At 38.2% G+C, this 24,676-nt stretch overlaps 2 protein-coding genes across 3 annotated transcripts; both read left to right on the top strand.

The window, feature by feature from the left end:
- The first annotated feature begins 684 nt into the window (after nucleotides 1–684).
- LOC143030816 (uncharacterized) lies at nucleotides 685–24,610 on the top strand. Of its 2 annotated transcripts, none has more exons than XM_076194033.1 (2): nucleotides 685–795; nucleotides 23,922–24,610. In XM_076194033.1, exon 2 carries the CDS (start codon nucleotides 24,047–24,049, stop codon nucleotides 24,608–24,610), a length of 564 nt encoding a protein of 187 aa, XP_076050148.1. In that variant the 5' UTR covers nucleotides 685–795; nucleotides 23,922–24,046. The 2 variants fall into 2 exon arrangements, with proteins under 2 accessions (XP_076050148.1, XP_076050147.1); XM_076194032.1 differs by lacking the exon at nucleotides 685–795 and adding an exon at nucleotides 20,586–20,791.
- Nucleotides 992–14,237, top strand: LOC143031865 (uncharacterized). The gene is made up of 2 exons (XM_076196220.1): nucleotides 992–1,156; nucleotides 12,909–14,237. Exon 2 carries the CDS (start codon nucleotides 13,010–13,012, stop codon nucleotides 14,228–14,230), a length of 1,221 nt encoding a protein of 406 aa, XP_076052335.1. The 5' UTR covers nucleotides 992–1,156; nucleotides 12,909–13,009; the 3' UTR covers nucleotides 14,231–14,237.
- Nucleotides 24,611–24,676: the final 66 nt, after the last annotated feature.

Here is a 24,676-nt window from a genome sequence, read left to right on the forward strand (position 1 = left end):
CAAAACACAATATATTTCTATATTCAGTACCCTACCAATGTAGCCTACTCCTTGCTTGTTTATGAACATAGCTTACTATTGATTGAAGGCCTAAAATTACGTCAGACAGTTAAGAAAAAAAATCCCGCCAAAAGTTGCACATGGATCTCGTGCGCCATCAACATCACACAGGTGATGCATGTTGACGAATCTGGGCACCTCCCACAATGGAACCGAGCCGAGATTCTACACGAAGGTATGGATAAAAAGACCAGAAAATCTATAGAAGCTGCGTACATCACCACTCAACCGAATATCAACAATAAGGCTGGGAGCACCTGGGCCAAATCTTCAGCGAATATAGCGCTTCGTGATTGGCTGTCTCAGCGGGCCAATCAGAATACAGTGCTCTACGCTCGCACACCCCCTTGAGCCATATGGCGTGTTTATAAACTCTGTATGTATCTAGTATGCTCATTCCTTTGAGAAATGGGACAAATTGTATCGATCACAATGGTAACAAAATAAGAAGAAAAGAAAAGATACGCGCACTCGACTATATGGTAGGCTTTAACTTGGATTAGTTTTGTCTTAGGAGGTGGCGAATGAATTTAGTATTCAACTCACTATTATCAGATGAGCTTACTGAAGCCAAATGAAATATATTTAAGCCACATTCTTAGGCCAAATGCTTGAAAAAGAAGCCAAAATTGAGGTTTTTGGCCTAGAAAAGGCCAATATGGCACCCCTGCAGTCGTATGTTATTTGTTTACATTCATCTTGGCTGGCCGCCACCTCGTCCTCTACAAGTTATTAGTAAGTAAACTTATATGGCAAAGAATCAATATATATGAGGTGCAAAAAAATAAATACAATAACACATGTTTCGAAATGAAAATCACAAAATTGCCGAGGATAACACAAAAAAACATGTACGCTTATTTCCATTGTGATCTTCATTAGATTGTTATTCTACGCTAAGTTACACAGACAACAGACGTAGGGGGTTAAGGAGACCAGAGACAGTCGTTTCGTATCAATTGAATACAATTATATCCTTTATGGTATGAGCAGTTACTTAATATGTACTAAAAAGAATCTTTGAGATTCCTAGGACATCTGTGATATCCAGAAGTGGCATAGAATTTAGAACCACAACATCATGATATGCACGCAGGTAATAAGTGTAATATTGAGGACGCTCGACAATTGTGCACATGTATTTATTGTATGGTGAAGGTTATTTTCCTTGTCTGTTCATCACTTGATGTTGCCGTTAGGTTTCATGTTAGTTCTGATCGAATATGGGCACTTCCAATTTGGTAGTCAGAATGAAGTCTTGTCAAAACTCTCGTCTATTGTTTACATTCTCGCATGCAACGACCGTAGATACTAAGCAACGAATTTGGGGATACGTTTCTAGGGGTGATATATTCTTGGCAACTTCTTTTCATTGCGGTGGATGCGGATTGTAGGAGTATCACACATTATTTGGGAGTGGAATACTTCAAATGTATGCAGTGAAATGTCACAGAGAGAACCATAGGTTCACTCAATATTTGTAATTTATATCGAAAGGATCCAGGAGCAGTCATTCACCAGAACCTAACCCCCCCCCCCCGCCCAAATGGATTACAAAGGCGGAGCATGCCGACAGGAGACCTTTTGATCCATATCTAGGTCGGATGCAAAAAAAAAAAAATCATATTAATAATAAAATAATAAATAAAAACTATGATAATGTAAATGACAAATAAAATACATAAATAAATGCATAGGTATAGTTAAATAATAAACAAACAGGTAAATAGTAAATAACAATTAATTGACATATAACTAATAATAAATAAAAATCAGACAAACAAATGATAACAAAACAAAAATAAATAATATAAGATAAATTATAGTCATTACAGCATCTTACTTAGGTATTTATCTAAATGATTCTTAAAGCTTTGAACTGAACTACATTGCACTACCTGTGCAGGAAGTCTATTCCATTCATTAACTACACGGTTGGCAAAGTTGTTTCTACGTACGTCCAAATTGAATCTATTTCCGGAGAGTTTAAGACCATTGTTTCTTGTCTGATTCTCATTCAATGTAAAAATTTGGTCACTTTTGATGTTGTCAATTCCCTTTAGAATTTTAAAGACTTGTATCAAGTCACCTCTGAGTCTACGCTTTTTTAGGGAAAACAGATTCATATGTTTTAGTCGATTTTCGTATGATTTATTTTTGATATTTGGAATCAGTTTTGTGGCTCGCCGTTGTACTTTTTCCAATCTGTCAATGTCTTTAATGAGATTCGGTGACCATACGGAAACAGCATATTCCAAATGTGAACGAACTAACGATTTATATAGCTTGTTAATGAGTGATGGACTTTTGAAATCAAAAGATCGCTCAATCAGTCCTAGAATCTTATTTGCTTTCTCAGAGGCTGAAATACACTGCTTGGATGATTTGAGGTCGTTACTGATAATTACGCCGAGATCTTTTTCCCTATCCACTTTTGTTAACGAATTTCCAAATAACTTGTAATCGTACTTACTGTTATTTTTACCTATGTGCATTACCTTGCATTTACTTGTGTTAAATTTCATTAGTCACTTTTCAGACCATTGCTGTAATCTATCTAAATCTTCTTGAATATCTAATTGATTTGAGTGATCATTTGCCATTCCACACAGTTTTGTATCATCAGCAAATTTGGAAACAGTAGATTTTAGTCCATGGTCTATATCATTTATATATACTATGAATAGAAGTGGCCCAAGAACGGAACCCTGAGGAACTCCACTTGCAACACTTTTCCATCCAGAAGTTTTTCCATTTAAAACAACTCTCTATTTTCGACCATTCAACCAATTACTAGTCCAACCTAATAGGCTACCACTTATTCCATGCAAAGCTAATTTAGTAAGTAGTCTTTCGTGTGGGACGGTATCAAAAGCTTTTGCAAAGTCTAGATATATGAAATCTATATTGTTTCTTTTGTCATAATTCGAGACAACTGTGTTGTAGAATTCGAGTAAGTTAGTCACGCAAGAACGTTTCCGTCTGAAACCATGCTGGCTATCATTTATCAAACGGTTACTTTCTAAATGATGTTCGATAGCATCTCTGATGATAGTTTCCATTATTTTTCCTACGATTGAAGTCAAACTTATAGGCCTATAGTTATTTGGTTTCTTTTTGTCACCTTTTTTGAATATGGGAGTAACGTTAGCTAGCTTCCATTCTCTTGGGACATCTCCGGATATGATGGATTTCTTGAAAATAATTTCTAATGGAACAACAACCTCATTTTTCATTTCCTTTAAGATTCTTGGATGCCAACCGTCGGGCCCTGGTGTTTTATTAACTTTGAGTTTGTCTATACACCTTTTAATTTTTTCTTTTGTTATATTTACCGTACCGAGTAAGTTTACCCTAGACTTTTCACAGGTTTCAGTTTGGAATTCACCTTGAGGTGTTTCGTTTATGAATACCGAGCTAAAATAATTGTTTAAGATATTACGCATTCCTTCATTTGAATATTCAAGTTGACCGTCAGCAGATAATAGTGGACCAATGTGATTCCTAACAACCTTTTTATCTCTAATGTAACTATAGAATTCTTTTGGATTCTCTTTGGATTTCTCAGCGATGTTCATTTCGTATTGTCGTTTTCTATTTCTTATTGTCTTTTTTAAATTTCTCTGTATTGATACATAAGTTTCATAGTCATTAGATGCACCCGAGCACTTATATTTCTTATAAGCCTGTCTCTTTTTAGCAATACTTTTTTCAGTTTCTTTGTCGAGCCACTTTGGGCGAGCCTGATTTGGGGGACGTCTGTCCTTAAAAGGAATGTAAGTTTGAATCTCTTAGTGAGCGTATTTTGAAATATTTCCCACATCTGATCTACAGGTCTTTCGTTTAATTTTGCCTCCTAATCTGTAAGCTGAAGCTCCTGACGTAGTTCTATGAACTGAGCTTTACTGAAATTGGGTATTTTAGAAACACAAGTATCTATTCTAAAATTGTTTAGGAGTTTGAATCTAACTAGGTTGTGATCGCTATTTGCAACAGATTCACCGACTTCTACATCAGTTACCATGCTTTCGCGGCTAGTGATCAAAAGATCGAGTAAGTTTCCATATCTTGTGGGCTCTTTTACATGCTGAATTAAGTAATTGTCACCAAGAAAATCAAACAAGCGACTACCTATATGGCCATGTTCAAGGGTCATCCAATCAATGTCAGTAAAATTGAAATCACCCATTATCAATAAATCCCGGTTGCAGAAACTAGATAGTTCTTGAAATAACAGTTTGTCGTCTGCTAATGATAATGTCTTTGGCCTATATATTACACCTATATTCATTTTTTGTCCATTTGTTTGGGTTAACTCAACCCACAAACTATCATATGCATCCTGTTTCACTTTCTCTAAAACATAAGCATGAACATTGTTTTTAACGTACAATAGAACACCCCCACCTTTCTTGTGGTTTCTATCCTGATGAAAGTGTTTAAATCCCGCAATATTAAATTCAGCTTCGAACTCTGTACCGTTTAACCATGTCTCAGTTATTCCTATCATGCTTCATAGTGTAGTCGTAATATACAAGCATGAATATGTTGTATATATTCACAACTCAACAAATAACACCTACCATGCAATTATTATTTTTTTTTTTTTTTTTTTTTAGTTGAGGGATGAGGTTAACTTAACCTAGCAATAGTTAAGGTTCTGTAGACTTTTTCCTCACTCATTAGATAAATGACAAATATTTTATAGTTTTATTTATGGATGCAGTGTGTTACTTGTGCCAAAATTCAATCATTTACTTGCCAATCCTGTGGCTCTGCAATGGGGGTGGGTGGGGTGTTGCTGAAATGTTTCCTGACAAATGGAAATCATTAAAGGAATTGCAAGAATCATACATTGATTTCTGACATCCTTGATTATTGGAAAAATGTTACCAATATTTCTTATTTCAAGTGTTCGCTGTTATTGTATCTTTCATCATATTCTGATTTTAATTTTTTTCTTGTGGCTTCTTTCTCCATGTAATGTTTACTCATACACTCCTGTGCCTTATTATTTCCCCATTAATTTTCACTTTACTAATTACGAGGGGGCCTTTTCCAAATTTCCAAAAAGGATGACACAATTTATATTGATGATTATGATATACAGGAATATATATATATATATATATATATATATATATATATATATATATATATATATATATTTATGTATATATATCTATATATATATATATATACATATATATATATTTATATATATATGTACAAGACTGAATGGGTCCCAGTGATTAGAGATACATTTTAACAACCACAATGCACTTTGATTCTAAGCCATCAAAGGCCAGCATGCTGAAATTGAAATTTGGTACTTCCCAGGACTCAAACCCGGCATCCTCATGACAAGTGCGATAGTGACTTTTCAACTAGGCTATCAAGAGAGATATAAGTTCAGCGCATTATTTCTTATATATTTGTATGCTCGAGTTACACATATATGAAATTTTGTGTTCAACCCATCTCCACTAAGATAGTACAATTGGAAGTACGGTATACAAACACGGGAAAGTATTTGTACAACACTGTGTTGTACAAATACTTTCTCGCATTCGTATACTTCCATGCTGGCCTTTGATGGCTTACAATTAAAGTGCATTGTGGTTGTTAAAAAAAAATATATATATATATGTATGTATATATATATATATGTATATATATATATATATATATATATATATATATAGATAGATATATGTGTATATATATATATATATATATATATATATAGAAACAAATATGTGTATATATATATATATATATATATATATATATGTGTATATATATACATATACCAAGTTTTTTTTTTCCCCTTAAGAGGGGGGTAGCCAAAAAGGACAAGGCACAAAAACATTCCCACCCATTTCATCCCCAAAAACACTCCACACCCCTCCACCCTCCCTCCCATCTTAGCACCTCGTAGATGACGGGTCATCCCTGCACCCTGTCCACTGCCCTGGGTCAGAAGCAGTGTCGCAGGACACAGCACATCCACAGCAAGGCCGCTTCATTAAATCGGCGACCCCCCCTCTCCGTCCCCCCATATAAAGGAGAGGATGGGGAGAAATCCCTTCGGGCTGCGTCAAAAAATTTTTGCTCACACACACTACCTCACCTCCATTCCCCCGTCCAATCCACCTCATGCATCACAACATTTTCCATATACAACCATTCTCCATTCACCCCTGTCTTCTGTCCTCTCCCGTCCTTCCTCAACAGACATTCCCCTCTTCCCCAAAGCCCCCTTCACCCCATCCATCCATCTCATCCTAGGACGTCCCCTCATGTTCACTCCCTCCACATCTACCTTCCATACCTCCTTTACTAGTCTTTCTTCACTTATTCTTTCCATGTGTCCAAACCATCCTAATATTCTTTCATCAACCCTATCTCCCAACTCCCTTTCCACCCCTGTTCTCCTCCTCACTTCCTCATTTCTCACTCTATCTAGCCTAGTAACCCCCATCATACTTCTCAGACACTTCATCTCAAACACATTCAAGTTCCTTCTCTCTTCCTCTCTCATGTTCCATGTTTCTGCTCCATACATTGCTGTTGGCACAATCACTCCTTCATACAGTCTCCTCTTAGCATCCATTCCCAGATTCCTATTCCTCATTACACTTTTTAAACCACCAAGGCATTTACTCACTTCTCTCAATCTACATTCTACCTCCACCATCACTCCACCCTTTCCTGCCACATTTGCACCCAAATATCTAAAACTACCCACTTCCTCCAGTTGCTCTCCCTTAATGCTCACTTCCAGATTACTGCCACTTTCACCCCTTGTACATCTCATCACCTTACTCTTACCCACCTTTATCTTCAGCTTTCTTCTATCACACACTCTCCCAAACTCTGTCACCAATTTCCTCAATCCCTCCTCCGATCCTGCCACAAGCACAGTGTCATCCGCAAACAACAGCTGGCTCACCTCCCACTTTTCTCTATTTTCCTTAACCATCTCCAATCCCTGACCCCTGCATTCACCTCTCGCACCACCCCATCCATGTATAAGTTGAACAGCCAGGGTGACATAACGCATCCTTGACGAAGTCCCACCTTTACCTCAAACCACTCACTCTCTCCATTTCTAATCCTGACACAAGCTCTACTACTCTCATAAAAACTCTTGACAGCTCCCAGAAGCTTTCCTCCTATCCTGTATATCCGCATAACCTCCCACAATGCCTTTCTGTCTACCCTGTCGTAAGCCTTTTCCAGATCCATAAAGGCCCAGAAAACATCCTTCCCTTTACCTATAGCTGTCTCACATATCTGTCTTACCACAAAAACCTGATCTACACAACCTCTACCTGTTCCTCACCAATTACTCCCTCTATTCCTCTCCTAATCCTCTCAATCAAGATCCTCCCATAAGCCTTCCCAACTACACTTAATAAGCTAATCCCTCTGAAACTACTACATTCACACTTGTCCCCCTTTCCCTTGTAAAGTGGAACTATACACGCACTCCTCCAGTCCTCTGGCACTCTACCTTTTCTCCAGCAAACATTAAATAACCTCACCAACCAGTTCACCATCACTATACCTCCTTTTTTAAGACATTCTGCATGGCATCCATCCAGACCAAGTGCCTTACCTGCTTTCATCATCTTAACTGCTGCATTCACTTGATCCTTCCTTATTTCTCCTCCATTTTCCTCACTCATCACTCTCATTTTCTTAGCATTTCCCACTGCAGCTATCTTTCCCTCCCTATCCTCCTTCACATTAAGCAACTCCCTAAAATATTCTGCCCATCTTCCCCTTACTGCCCTCTCCTCCATTATCATCTCTCCATCTGCACCTTTTACTTTTTCTTCTCTACTTGATTCGCCCCCTCTTCCTCTCTTAATTTCTTTCCAAAACATCTTTTTATTACTTTCAAAATTTTCTGTCATACTCTTACCCCATTTTACATCTGCTCTCCTCTTTGCCTCCTTTACCTTTTTCTTTACTTCTCTTTTCTTTTCCCTGTACGTCTCATATGACTCCCTCGTCCTACTTTGTAACCAATCTGTGAAAGCTCGCTTCTTCTCTTCTACAACCTTCTTTATTTCCTCATCCCACCATTCACTACCCTTCCTTCTATTTCCTCCTGACCTTCTTGTTCCACACACCATCCTTGCACACTCTGTGACTCCCTCCTTGAACCATCCCCATTCCTCCTCCACACCTACCTCCACTCTATCCTTCACTCCCTCCCACGCCTCCTTCAGCTTCCTCTTGTACTCCTTCTCCTTTTCCTCTTCGGTAAGAGAGTTCACTCCAAGCACCTCCCTACCTTTTGTCCCTTTCCTCCTCCTCCATCTGTCCTCCACTCTCAACTTACCTTCCACCAAAAAATGATCTGATATTCCCCCACCCTCTCCCCTTAGCACATGTACATCCCTAACTCTTCCTATCATAATCCTATTTACCACTACATAGTCCATTAAAGCTCTATCTACCACCTTTCCCTCCACCACCCTCTCCCATGTGTACTTATGCTTGACTTTCTTCCGAAACACTGTATTTTCTATCATCAACTCTCTACACACATTTCCACCATCAACTCTCCACTACGATTCTTTCCTGGAACTCCACATTTCCCAACCACTCCATCAATTGGCTCCTTTCCTACCCTAGCATTAAGGTCTCCCAGTACTATTACATTTACACTTCTCCCTAAACCCTCTATGCACTCATTTAAATCTATCCAAAAGGCCTCCCTTTCTTCTACATTCTTCTCACTGCCAGGCCCATATGCACTTACAAAAACCCACATCTCCTTTCCCAGTTTCACCTTCATCCACATTATCCTTGAGGAAACCTCCTTCCACTCCACTACACGTTTACCTATCTCTTCACTTACTAGTATAGCCACCCCTTCCCTCCCTCGCCTTCTCTTCACTCCTGATAACCTCCCACTTACACTCCCAAACTTACAATCACCCTTCCCTTTCAGCTTAGTTTCATTCAAAGCCAACACATCCATCTTTCTTCTCACAAACATACTACCTATCTCTTCCCTTTTACTCTCATCTGTAACAAAAAGCTGAAAGTGAATCATATTTTTCACTTCTAATGAAACCAAGAAAAAACAAATACCTGTATTTCTTGCTAAATTACAACACAAACAAAACCTAGTTGTATCCTCACCTTGATTGCCTGGAGGTTTATTTCTTTTTGTACTTCTGCCCTCTACTGGCCATCTCCAATAGGTTCTTGTTGGCCAAAAGTATTTTATACATAGCTGTGCATTCTTCCAAATGGTTTCTCTCGTTCCTCCAAGCTGATGTCATCATTGAAAAAGCTCGCTCCGAGTGAGCAGTACTGGATGCAATGGAGAATATATAAGCACTCACTCTCTTCAGGCTTGTGAATGAGAACTCATATTTATATTCACTGGATAGTTTGAGATATCGTTCATCACTGTGGCAATCTACCATTTCAGGAGTATTAATAATTGTGTCCACAATCCCATACTCTTCATACAAATCATCCATATTGATATCTGGATGGTTACAGGTCTCGACTGCACCACTGAATTCTCCAAAAGATACATCACTTGACAGGCCCAATTTTGATACTTTATTGTGAAAACTGTTTTCAGAAAAGTCATATCTGCCACTTAAGTACTTTCTGGACCTTTCATAGAAAACAGTGAAGTTGTTTTACATTTCTTAGCCACGTCTGCAGTAAGCTGGCTAAGCTTGGTGTTTGCTGAATACCCAAAAAAACAAATCCTTCATTCTCCTCTCAAGCTTGTGTGTCAGGTCAGTCATTAGCTTATATATTGGAATCATGCTGAATGATTTGGCTTATAGTGCTTCGATAGTGTCTGAGAATAATGTAAGAGTGTGAATGAGGAAGAGGAAATAGATCTCTGACACTTCAGAGTCATTTCTTTGATCTCCGAAGCACTTCCACAGAACCTTGGGACATTCCTCTTCTCCTAAGCTCTGAAAATAACTTTATAGTGCTTTCCAGTACTTCAGTATTCTGTGAATTGATGGCAAAAGGGATAGCCATCTAGTTACAATATGTCGCAATAGATTGCATTCATCAAACTCCATAAATTCGTAGAATTTCAACTGTTGTGTTCTGCTTGCTGAGATGCTGAAATGGCTGTACACCTTGAGAACAATATTTTCAATGTCAGTGTCCAGTTTTCCAGCAGGAAATTTTGTTGCATCGTGCAAAACATGAGCCAAACAGTCAGTAGCAATAATGTTGTTTTGGGCTAGTTTCAGTTTCTGATAAACACTGTTGTACTTTCCATAGTTTACAGTTGCATTGTCAACTGTGTATGCTGACACTTTATTCAGATCCAGACCCGACGCTTGTAACTTAGACTATTATAACTGATTTGTGATAGCTTTTGATGATTCATCATTATCAGTGTAAAAGTCAAGTAACACATGTTGCACTCCCTCCTCAAAATTAAAGTATCTCAAAAGAATTGGGAAACATTGTTGCACCTTTGTTTGAAGCATCAGTTGCTATTGAAAAGTGCAAGTCATGTTCTTTTCCATATTCCATGTGCTTCTGTACAGAATATGGTGCTCCAATATTTTCACACAGAGACTCTGCTTTGGTTCTTCCACATGTTACACCTTTCGCTACCGAGGAGTTACTATATACCTCTCTGTCAACTTTCGCTGCACAGTCAATGCTCCTATATGACTGGTGATGTTTTACAGTATGATACCCTTTACAAAGTTCTGCAGCTGTGATTTTGTCATCCTGAGAGGATCGAGCTGAAGAAATAAATGATAGCAGTGACAAGTTGCCAGCACTGCGAGTGTTAAGTCTATGTTTGTCTGGGTGGTGGCCATACCGCAATTTGGCCAGGTGGACTCTATATTTTCGTGTGAGAGAGGATTCAGGGGGTCTGGCATGCAGCAATGTGTTGTCATCCTGGCTCACATCTCCATTCGCCGCTATCACCTGTCTCCGTGGTATAGGATGAATAACATTTATCATTGTTATTTATTATTTTATCATTGTGTGTGTTATTACTTGTATTTATCAATAAATTGTGTTTGTTTTGTGTAACTTAAGTTATTTTGGGAATTAATTCCTATCGCAAGAACGGATGAATTCTATTTCCTTTAATTTAAATGGGAATAACTGTTTTGAGCTACGATTTTTTGACATACGACGGCGGTCACGGTATCATTGTGTGTGGATATATATATATATATATATATATATATATATATATATGTATATATATATACATATATGTATATATGTGTCTGTTTTGACTTGATAACCATAACTCAACAAACCTAGCTATAGATAAAGGGTAGGTAAGTTTCGGTAGATGACATTATTCATTTTTATTCTAAGATAATAAACGTAAACAGTTTAATGTTCTATTGATGGGGTTGTGGTACTATTTGTACCAAAATGCACACGTTTAGTTGACAATCTTGTGTGTGTGGGAGCGGGATCGGAGGCTATCTGTGACAAATGGAAACCAATAAAAGATTTACAAGAGTCACACATTGATTTCTGGCATCTTCGATTATTGGGTGGTTGACCTCTGAAAAAAAAAAATCCCAAGATTTTTTTTTTTTTTTCTAATTCCAGTTATTTGTGGTATTGTAACCTTCATTATACTCCGATTCCCCCCCCCCCTTATTCTTTCTGTTTGTGATATCTATTCATCCGCTCTTCTGGCTTATTATCTACCAATTTCCATTACCTTTTACTCCCTTTTCCAGTTTCTGTGCTTCTTCATAGGTTTTACATTTGTTCAATCGTCAATTTTTTTCTCATTCTTTTCTTTTTAATCTTCTTTGGGATGAATTGTTTGTTATCTTTATTTCTTGTACTTTGGTTAATGTGTTTGTATATTTTCGTGATACTCCAAAAATATTAGCAAGTAATAAACTCTAATGTTTAACCACTTCAGTACGGGACTTAAATCTCGCGGGCAGCAGCCAATGCCAGCCGTATGACGTGTCGTAATAATACTCGCATCATAAAATAAAGTCACCGCTTACATTGATCGTTCTCTCTTTCACCCGCGAATTTTGAAAACCACAGAGAATGGGATTCAGGGCGCATTTGGGAGAATGTAAAAACACAGGGGCGACTACAATAAATATAATCAAGACGCCGATATGGCAGTGTCGCGAATCCATTTGCTCCTCATTACGCCTACGTGTGCGGCACCGTATGGAAGGGGTTAAAAACAATACCGCCATTCTCCATAACCTAGAAAATGAAATATTATGTTGATTTACAAGATTGATACGAGGTTACTCCCACTGTGCAACTTGTCTTTGTATTTGATGAAAGTGAGGGGTGAATCTAACCTAACCTATAAGTAATTTACTTATCACGGAGGGGGTGAGGGGGGGTTTCTTCGAAAAACGGAAAACAAATTATTTATTGTAAAAATGAATATCAGAATCTCATGAATCTCTCCAACGTTGGTTTTTTAAATCCTTGATTGATGTGTGTGTAGTGGTCCTCTGCAAAAAAAAAAAAAAAAAAAAAAAAATGCAAGTATTTCTTGTTTCCAGCTGTGGTGTTGTATCCTATATCATACATTGATTTCTTTTTCTTGTGGGCTCTATCTCTTTGCATTATTTGTTCAGTCTTTCGCTTTATTATTTCCTGAATCATTTTGACTACTCCATATTTTTTAGTATTTGTTCAACCTTCCATTTCTTTCTTCTTCCCTTAAACTTCTTGTTACGAAATGTTTATTTCCTTCCCTGATTTCATTTTGGTTAATGCCCCATTCTACTTGTATTCCTTGGTGTCACTCCTATTACATTCTCTCAAAAGCTTAGTTGTCAAACTTATTACATATTTACTTTCAGGATGAGAGTAGCTATCAACAATTCCTTGGAAAAGATATCCGAAGATTCGCTATATTCGTTGTATAAATATAATCTTGTGTCATCCGTGGCACACCTATCTCATGAGTCATCTTAAATATCACACGATGACCCACACTAGAGAGAAACCTTTTCAATGTGACCTGTGTGATACAGTTTTCTCGACAAAGGGTAATCTTAAACGACACGTGGTGACCCACACTGGAGAGAAGCCTTTCCAGTGTGATCTATGTGATGCAACTTTCACACAAAAGAGTGATCTCAAGTACCACATGATGACCCACACTGGAGAGAAGCCCTTCCAGTGTGATTTGTGTGATGCAACTTTCACACGAAAGAGTTACCTCAAGTATCACATGATGACCCACACTGGAGAGAAGCCCTTCAAGTGTGACCAGTGCGATGCAGCTTTCATAGCAAAGAGTGATCTCAAACGACACATAGTTACTCACACTGGAGAGAAGTCTTCCCAATGTGACCTTTGTGATGCGGCTTTCTCACGAAAGAATTATCTCAAACAACACATGATGACCCACACAGGAGAGAAGCCTTTCCAGTGTGACCTGTGTGATGCAGCTTTCTCAGGAAAGGGTGCTCTTAGATATCACATAAGGACCCACACTGGAGATAAGCCGTTCAAGTGTGACCTGTGTGATGCAGCTTTTTCACGAAAGAGTGCTCTCAAATATCACGTAATGGCCCACAGTGGGGAGAAACTTTACAAGTGTGACCTGTGTGATGCAGCTTTTTCAGGAGGGACTGGTCTCAAATATCACATGGTGACCCACACTGGAGAGAAGCCTTTCAAGTGTGACCTGTGTGAAGCAGCTTTCTCACATAAGAATTGTCTCAAACAGCACGTGGTGACCCACACTGGAGAGAAGCCTTTCAAGTGTGACTTGTGTGATGCTGTTTTTTCACGAAAACATATTCTTAAACAACACGTGTCGACCCACACTGGAGAGAAGCCTTTCAAGTGTGACCTGTGTGATGCTGGTTTTTCACGAAAACATACTCTTAAACAACACGTGGCGACCCATACAGGAGAGAAGCCTTTCAAGTGTGACCTCTGCGATGCAGCTTTCTCACAAAAGGGTAGTCTCAAACGACACGTGTTGACCCACACTGGAGAGAAGCCTTTCCAGTGTGACCTGTGTGATGCAGCTTTCACACGAAAGAATTATCTCAAACGACACCTGATGACCCACACTGGAGAGAAGCTCTTCAAGTGTGACCTGTGCGATGCAGCTTTCTCAGTAAAGAGTAGTCTCAAACAACACATAGTTTCACACACCGGAGAGTAGCATTTCCAGTGTAGCATGTGTGATGCGTCTTTCTCTCGAAAGAGTGCTTTCAGACGACACATGATGACCCACACAGGAGAGAAGCCTTTCCAGTGTGACCTGTGTGATGCAGCTTTTACACAAAAGAGTTCTCTCAAATATCACATGGTGACCCACAGTGGAGAGAAGCCTTTCAAGTGTGACCTGTGTGATGCAGCTTTCTCACTAAAGAATCATCTCAAACAACACGCGTTGACCCACACTGGAGAGAAGCCTTTCAATTGTGACCTGTGTGATGCTGGTTTTTTACGAAAACACATTCTTAAACAACACGTGTTGACCCACACTGGAGAGAAGCCTTTCAAGTGTGACCTGTGTGATGCTGCTTTTTCACGAAAACATACTCTTAAACAACACGTGGCGACCCATACTGGAGAGAAGCCTTTCAAGTGTGACCTCTGCGATGCAGCTTTCTCACAAAAGGGTAGTCTCAAACGACACGTGGTGACCCACAGTGTGAGAGAAGCCTTTCAAGTGTGACCTGTGTGGTGCAGCTCTCTCAGAAACAAGTAAATTTAGATGTCATGTGGCGACCCATACAGGAAAGAAGCCTATTCAGATTTCACACGGAGGACTTATTTCAAACGTCACGTAATGACTCACATTTCCTTACGGAAAGATGATCTCGTGTATTGCTTGATGGCCTATGCTTGATGGCCTTTCCAGTGTGACCTGAGTGATATGATTTTCCTGTATGATTCTACATTCAGCTATCAAGTACTCACCCACTGTTATCAAGCAGTTCAGTTTGGTTGATGGGTTATTACATGCATACTGCCAGTTGTAAATCTTAATTGGTTTACTCTCAGTTGTGAAGTTATTTGAGTGACCCTTGGCCTGTTGCGTAATTGCATTTTTGCTAATTCGTAATTCAAAATTCTCAAGTGTTCCATTAACTGCACGAATGTTTTTGCACTTATGAAAAACGCCGAAGATATTAGAAAATTGTACAACTGATGGATATAGATATCTGTATGTCATGACGGAGTTCTGTTTGCCTTAGCATTGTGTAAAGTCGTTTGGAGTATATGCCATAGTTATTTGTAATTTGTATTACCGTAAATATATCTTCGGTAATATATTCAGCAGTGTTTAATTTATCCTATTGTAAGGACAGGAATTTTGAAGGGATATTATTTTTGGAATTTCGTTTTATTTATCTATTTATTTATTTGAGAGACTGGGTATTATGGACGTGACGGTTTTACTCAACCAAGAAGCAAAGTAGAAAATAGAGCCTTAATAGACCATGAATTTATTCTATTCTATGTCTGCCTATCAAGATGTGTTGGCAAAGATCCTTACTATAATCATTGAAGAAAAACATACAATAGGAGATAGCTACAAATATATTTCAGCTGATTTTGGTTCAACTGAGTTTCGAGACGACATTAGAATGTTCTCGAACATAGCGGGCGCACCGTAGCTCCGCCCACCCGTGACGTCACTAACACGTTCGGACAGAGGCGTAAACTAAGGCCATTAATTTTAAGAGTAATAGGAAAAATTCCCAACTTTCAGTTCAGGATTCCACTAGAGAAATAGTTTAGGGAGATTGTAGCAGCTAGGGGCTGTGTTGAGAAGCGAAATGAAATTTTACGAAATAATACAACAGGGAGGTTAGTAGTTTACCATAGATACGGACACATAGCCGTCTCGTTCTTTTTGTGCGCAGCTAAAATTTTGATCTGATGCCAAAAACTATTCCGATAATAGGTATGAGTACGTTCTGTAAGATTAATGAAAATAAATGTCAATATGTGAGTTAAATGATATAGTGCAGATATAGTAGGTAGATTGTTATTATTATTATTAAGTTTTGAATCTGATGCCAAAAACTATTCCGATAACAGGAATTAAAAGGGTTTAAGGGAGTGTACTCCACAAACACTGCGTGGAAGGAGTTAGACGGTATCACGCATATATACATTAGCTATGAGAGTGTAATCCTTAGAGTACAATTCTGTCTGTGATCGTTCTCTAATAAGAACACGGGGTTGAAGGTAGACACAATGTTGTAAGTAGACTTATACAGTGACCGGAAGGTTGGAGCGTAAATAACTACGTTTTTCCACGTGCCTGTGACCTCACTTATGATGCCCATAAGCAAAAATATCTCGCATACCCATATATTTTTCATATTGTAAGGATCAATAGATTGTCTAGTTGGAGAAAGCCACAATATACTTTTGTATTTCCTTACTATATTTTTGCTTCAGTGTAATAATTAACACATAGCAAACCTTCACTTATATTCTTTTACTACCCCACTTGGGCATAAGCCTTTTCGCTACCCAGAACCAGCCCCGAACGACCTGAGTAAAGGGGACGGAGTCAGACGTGAATAACAAGGAGCAGTTTCCATTTATGGTCAGATATATCCATATAGACGATTGGGTGGTGGCAGCGTATACCTTGATTTCTTATTTCCCAAATCGTTCTTATGTGGGTATCTCTGATCACTCCCATTGGAGGTGCTCTTGGTTAAACACTAATCAATCGCAAAAATCGACGGCACCACACTATGAGACACAACTCCCACATTTCAATAAAGTCTTTCCAAGAGTGATATAAGATATATGATGGATTGTTCATTGTTGACGAAGAAGAAATCTAATTTGTTTGCTGAACTTTGTTATTGTTTGTACCAGGAAGAATTTCTGTAGTATATTTGATTGTGCTTGTTCTTCATGGTCTGATCATTTCTGAAATATATCACGACGCCTTCATGACTTATGTTTTTGTCCACTCTCTATAAACTGACTATTTACAAAGGATTACAAAGGCGGAGCATGCCGACAGGAGACCTTTTGGTCCATATCTAGGTCGGATGTGAAAAAATCATAATAATAATCATTTGATAAATGAAAACTATAATAATGCAAATAAATAGAATACATAAATGCACAGGTATAATTAGATAATAAACAAACAGGTAAATAGTAGATGATAATGAATTGACATATAACTAATGATAAATGAAAATCAAAACAGACAAATGATAAAACAAAAACCTGAACTAGGGCCACTCTGACCCGATTCTTGATCTGTACTCGTTGTGGGCACACACATACACACACACACAATTACAAAGAGCAATTACAAAACTAGCACCAACACTCTCTGAACTATCATATGAAGAGAGACTAACAAAACTTGAACTACAGACATTAGAACAAAGAGACAGAGGGAACTTGATAACTATAGAATCATGAAAGGCATAAAAACTATTGATAGAAAGTATCTAATAAAATGGAATAGTAGGAAAACAAGAGGGCACGAAAAGAAAACCAAGAAAGGCAGTTATAGAAGGGACCTGAAAAAGAACAGCTTTCCCCACAGAGTAATAGACATCTGGAACAAGTTGGACGAAGAAGTGGTGTGTGCAACAACAATACATTAATTCAAAAACAGTTTAGATAAAATGAGATATGATGGCGGGACACCACAAGCATAGCTCCCCTTCCCGTAAAATATAGCTAGGTAAATACACACACACACACACACGGCAAACAACAACTACATAATGTATTGGAACGACATAACAATTCATCTATGGGAAATTGACCAAAATGATGGAGAAGCAAGTAGAAAGAGCTAAAAGCCAGATGACGGTGATCTAACAGTAGATGTGACCATCAAATACTCCAAATCTGGCTAACTACCGTGACTCAAAGTAGCCCAGCGGTGCATATTGACCCATGTAAACGACAAGTTAGAACAGGAAAAAGCTATCGCGGTAAAACTAAGGAGATTCAAAGCAATGTCAAAGAAAGTTAAAGTACACATATGTAAAAACTTTGTGAGATCAATAATAGAATACCCATACGTCCCTCTCAACACTCTATCGAAAACCCCACTACAGAAACTACAGACCTTTCAAAATAAGTTCCTCAGTCTTGCCAGTGGTCAACCCCCACCATTTCACGAAACAATCGAAGAAATCCCCAAAAGAATCAGCACACAACCTCTCAACATCACACACCACCGTATGTGGGATCAAACATGGGACAAATTACTTGAAGACATGCACTACCCTAGAGCATCCGAAAGGAAGCGAACGCCAAGAAAGAGTAGAGCCCCATGCTTGCATGGTGGCCAGAGAGTCTACCAAGAATCCAGACATTACCGCCACAACCAGTATACATTGTATCAGACGAACATAGTAAACTAAACAAAATTGGAACTAAACAAGAAAGAAAAAAGTTAGCTTAGCTACTCTCAATGAATACACAAGGAGTGTCGTCCCCTATTTCCTTTCTAAGTTTGAGGCCACGGGGCTCTTCCTAATCTAATTAGTCTCCTACCCAGTGTGTACAGTATTTTCACCTTGGTCTTTGGATCGCGTCTTGGACCCGTGATCGACAGCTATTTCCCTCCCGAAAGAGAACTCAGATCTCGTATGACCGATCTATGGGTAATGCTATGACCTTACACACACACACACCCAACTCCACGCCCACGAGAGTCAGAGTAACGACCCGAAGCACAGCGGTACCGAAATAATTTCGGCCCTGGGCAGGATTCGAACCAAGTACTACGGGCACCACCATGCTAGCAGTTCAGCGCTCTACCAACTGCGCCAAACTTGTGTGTGAGAGAGAGGGAGAGAAGAAAAAAGGCATAAGTAATTGCGACAAAGCTAAAGAGATTCGATGAAATGTCAGAGAAAATTAAAATACACTTATACAAAGGCTTGGTGAGACCAATAACACTGGGTAACACTATTTTATTTAATGTTTTTATTAATACCAAGGTTGTTTTCTCTCCTGATTTTAGAAATACAATTGAAAATTGCATATAATCGATATTTCAAAATATAATTAATGTTTTGTATACAAAAACTATATTAAACTACGATAGTACACTATAATTAGCATATTCACATTGTCTTAAATTGTAGCTGATATCTTATCCTTGTGTTTCCTTTTTAAACCAATGAGATAATGTAAGTATAAAAGCATGTGATACGGAAGAGCTTGGTAATAATGCACTGATGAGCGTGATTTCTTATAGTGAACTTTTCTTTTTTTAATTTATTACGCAATAGCGTCATACAGTGGGGGGAGGTTTTCATAATGAACGTAGAAAGGCAACATAATATAGGACACTGGGTATTGTACATTCGTTCAAAGAGGAAGTAAGTTAAGAGATGTCACGCAGGGCATCAGGTATTAGGAAAACCCACCAAAGCGGGGGGTCACGGACAAGTATTTCATCTAATATATTTTGTGTTAGGAGATGACGACAGGTGGCATCTGATGGTAGGGATCTTTACGCAACAGTAACCATAGCAGTCTCCCAGCTTCCTTGGTATCTTTTCTCCATTGCAGCAATGTCCTGATGGAACTTCTCGCCATACTCTTCATTCACTCCTAAGTTTTCACGAAACAATCGAAATATGAATGCAAAAAGTGGACCTTTAATGGTGTTCTACATCCTAAGTTCTTATAGCTTTCCAAAATTTTTGCTTCGAGCTGCTTGTAGTTTGAGTCTTTATTGTTACCAAGGAATCCCTTAACTATCTATATCTCGAAATGCAAACCACGACTCTCGTTCGACATTACTCATTGCATTCTCAAGTTATACATTGATACATTTTCTTTTTCTGCGGACCAGTAAATATACCACCCTTAACTTAAATAAAGTGGGGATAGCAACACATTGGTAGGGTCTACAAGAGGCTGTCTAATAACATTGAGTTTTCCTGGCTGCAAGTCACCTCGAGGAGACCACTCCACTTTCTGTCACTGTTCATTATCAACCCGACTATTCTATAGGCAAAGAAAACAAGAATACTTGGTGTATGCACCCTGTAATCCAAGTAAGGCGATAATTTTAAAATCACCACAAACATCCCATAACATGTTGTATTTTTGTATTTAACATAAACTTATTAATGAGCAACTCTGTTAGATATATTTCATTACTATAATAACCAGTTGATAAGCGTAGAAGCATTAAACCGCTTGAATCATGTAATGATTAAGTAAAGTCCAGATTTATCAAATTTATATTCTTTACTGGGGGCCATATTGGAAAATGACCGCCAGTTTCTTAATGGGCAGATTTCGAGATGACCCCATATCTGAAACTCTTCATAAGGGTAACCTAACATTCTATCATATTTCAAGCTTTTAACCCAATTTGAACAATCGCATGGTAGTCTGTCACTTATCCGCTCGGAAATCCACTCTTTTAAACTCTCATTCTAATAGAAATATGAACATCACGATGGTGAAATCGACTGGAACATTTTTTTTATAATGTCTAAAAAGGAGTTGGATGGAAAAGATACTTAATACATTGCATTCTGACGACGCCGGGCGACAAATGTTTACATTCATCTTGTCGGGCCGCCACTTCGTATTCTACAAGTCCACTTGGTATGAATCGAATATAGATAGATGCTTTTTAGTATGAGCAGTTATTTTGTATATATCTAAAAGAATTTTTGAGACTCCTAGGACATCTGTGATGTCCAGAAGTGGCATAGAATTTAGAAGCACAACAAACACGCAGGTAATAAATGTTATTAAGGACGCTCGTCAAGCGTGTGCATGTATTGTGTGGTAGAGGTTATTTTCCTTGTCTGCTCATCCCTTGATGTTGCCTGGTTTCATGATAGTCCTGATCGAATATGGGAACTTCCAATTTGGTAGGCAGGATGAAGTCTTGTCAAAACGCTCATCCATTGCATGATACAAAGCCACAAATTAGGGAATACGTTTCTAGGGGTAATATATTCTTGACAGCTTCTTTTCATTACAATGGATGCAGGTTGCAGAAGTATCATACATTATTTGTGGGTGGAATACTTCAAATGCATGCAGTGAAATGTTACTAAAAGAACCAAAGCTTCACAAAATATTCGTAATTTGTTTCTGAAGGTTCCAGGAGCAGTCATTCACCATAACCTAACCTAAGAAAATGCTTTATGCTGTATTCGTGATTTACTAGTAAATTTGCCATGGGCATGAACAGATTGTAAATAATCATAACTCGACAAACCACTCCTACCATGCCCCTTGTTTTTTGTAGTCGATAGGACAGAAGGATGGGAGGGGGGGGTAGTTTAACCGAACCTAGCATTGGTAAGGTTCTGTCGTGTTTTTTTTTTTTTTCTCACTCATTAGATAAATGACAAATATCTTATAATTTCACTGATGGGTGCGTGGTGCTACTTGTGCCAAAATTCACTCGTTTACTCGCCAATTATGTGGCTCTGCAACGGGGTTGTGTTGCTTAAATGTTTCCTGACAAATGGAAGTCAATATAGAAAATGCAAGAATCATTGATTTATGACATCCTTGATTATTGAGTGGGTGGAGACACCTGCGAAAATGTTACCAATGTTTCTTATTTCCAGTGTTCTCTGCTATTGTATCTTTCATCATACTCTGATTTTAATTTCTTTCTTGTGGCTTCTTTCTCCATGTAATATTTATTGATCCACTCCTGTGCCTTATTATTCCCCTGTTAATTTTCACTGCACTAGTCTCCTAGAAATTTAGATATTATTTTGATTTACGAGTAAAATTGCTGCAAAGCACAAATATTCATGCAGATCGCATGTAACTCATTTGAAGTGGTTTCCACTTCCACGATGGGCCTTGTTGTCGTTCTTTAGATTGCCTGTCCGAGCAGCTCCATCTCCCTAAGCAATGCCATGGCCGGAACGGGATTTTCCCACAAATACTTTACAGAGAGTATGTTGTGTTGTTTGCATGCGTGATTGTGTATAATGCAGTCTTCCATTAGGTGCTCAATAGTATGGGGTGAAGTGTTACATCCTGGGTAGTTGTCCACAATGCGGTCTTCCAGTATTTTTTGGTAGCTTAGAAGGGCTGGGTGGTGGCCCTACTGCAATTTGGCCGGGTGGACTCTATCTTTTCGTGTGAGAGAGGATTCAGAGGGATGGATATCAGGGGAGGTCTGGCATACAGCAATGTGTTGTCATCCTGGCTCACATCTCCATTTGCCGCTATCACCTGTCTCCGTGGTATAGGATAAATAACATTTATCATTGTTATTTATCATTTTATCATTGTGTGTGTTATTACTTGTATTTATCAATAAATTGTGTTTGTTTTGTGTAATTCAAGTTATTTTGGGGATTATTTCGTACCGCTAGAACGGATTAATTCTATTTTCTTTAATTTAAATGGGAATAACTTTTGAGATACGAATTTTTGACACACAACGGCTGTCACGGTATCATTATATATTATATATATATATATATATATATATATATATATATATATATATATATATATATATATATATATATATATATATATATATATATGTATGTATAATAATATTGAATATTTTTAATCCTTTTTTAGTGTCTGTTTTGATTTGATAAGCATAACTCAACAAACCTAGCTATAAATTTAGGGTAGGTAAGGTTCGGTAGACAACATTATTCATTTTCATTCTAAGATAATAGACGTAAACAGTTTAAAGTTCTATCAATGGGGTTCTGGTACTATTTCTACCAAAATGCACACGTTTACTCGACAATCTTGTGTGTGTGGGAGCAGGATCGGAAGTGTTCCCTGACAAATGGAAACCAATAAAAGATTTACCAGTGTCACACATTGATTTCTGGCATCTTCGACCATTGGGTGGTTGACCTCTAGAAAAAAAGAATCCCAAGATTTTTTATTATTATTATTATTTTTTTTTTTTAATTCCAGTTATCTGTGCTATTGTAACCTTCATCATACTCCGATTCCCCCCCCCCTTATTCTTTCTATTTGTGATATTAATTTATCCGCTCTTCTGGCTTCTTATCCACCAATTTCCATTACCTTTTACTCCTTTTTCCAGTTTCTGTGTTTCTTCATATTTTTTACATTTGTTCAATCGCCAATTTTTTTTCTCATTCTTTCCTTTTTAATCTTCTTTGGTATAAATTGTTTGTTATCTTTATTTGTTGCACTTTGGTTAATGCGTTTGTATATTTTCGTGAAACTCCAAAAATATTAGCAAGTAATAAACTTTATGTAGTAATGTTTAAAAACAATAGCGCCATTCACCATAACCTTGAAAATGAAATATTGTGTTGATTTACAAGATTGTTGATGGGTTACTCCCACTGTGCACCTTGTCTCTGTATTTGATGAAAGTGAGGGATGAATCTAACCTAACCTATAAGTAATTTACTTATCACTCAGAGGGTGGGGGGGGGGTTCTTTGAAAAATTGAAAACAAGTGATTTATTGTAAAAATGAATATCAGAATCTCATGAATTTTTCCAACGTTGATTTTTGAAATCCTTGATTGATGTGTGTGTGTAGAGGTCCTCTGCAAAAATGTTTGCAAATATTTCTTGTATCCAGCTGTGGTGTTGTATCATATATCATACATCAATTTGTTTTTCTTGTGGGCTCTATCTCTTTGCATTATTTGTGCAGTCTTTCGCTTGATTATTTCCTGAATCATTTTGACTACACCATATTTTTTTTTAGTATTTTTTCAACCTTCCATTTCTTCTTCCTTTAAACTTCTTGTTATGAAATGTTTATTCCCTTCCCTGATTTCAGTTTGGTTAATGCCCCACCCTACTTGTATTCCTTTGTATCACTCCTATTCCATTCTCTCAAAAACTTAGTTGTCATACTTATTACATATTTACTTTCAGGATGAGAGTAGCTGTCAACAGTTCCTGGGAAAAGGTATCTGAAGATTTCCTATATTCGTCATATAAATATAATCTTGTGTCATCCGTGGCACACCTATCTCTCGAGTCATCTTAGATATCACACGATGACCCACACTAGAGAGAAACCTTTTCAATGTGACCTGTGTGATGCAGTTTTCTCGACAAAGAGTAATCTTAACCGACACGCGGTGACCCACACTGGAGAGAAGCCTTTCCAGTGTGATCTGTGTGATGCAACTTTCACACGAAAGAGTTACCTCAAGTATCACATGATGACCCACACTGGAGAGAAGCCCTTCAAGTGTGGCCAGTGCGATGCAGCTTTCTCACAAAGGAGTCATCTCAAACAACACATAGTTACCCACACTGGAGAGAAGTCTTCCCAATGTGACCTCTGCGATGCGGCTTTCTCACGAAAGAATTATCTCAAACAACACATGATGACCCACACAGGAGAGATGCCCATCAAGTGTGACCTGTGTGATGCAACTTTCTCAGGAAAGGGTGCTCTTAAATATCACATAAGGACCCACACTGGAGATAAGCCGTTCAAGTGTGACCTGTGTAATGCAGCTTATTCACGAAAGAGTGCTCTCAAATATCACGTAATGGCTCACAGTGGGGAGAAACTTTACAAGTGTGACCTGTGTGATGCAGCTTTCTCATAAAAGAGTGCTCTCAAATATCACGTGATGACCCACACTGGAGAGAGGCCTTTCAGGTGTGACCTTTGT

Source organism: Oratosquilla oratoria, chromosome 12 (genome assembly GCF_046742065.1).
Source record: "Oratosquilla oratoria isolate Oo_2021 chromosome 12, ASM4674206v1, whole genome shotgun sequence".
Lineage (NCBI taxonomy): Eukaryota > Metazoa > Arthropoda > Malacostraca > Stomatopoda > Squillidae > Oratosquilla > Oratosquilla oratoria.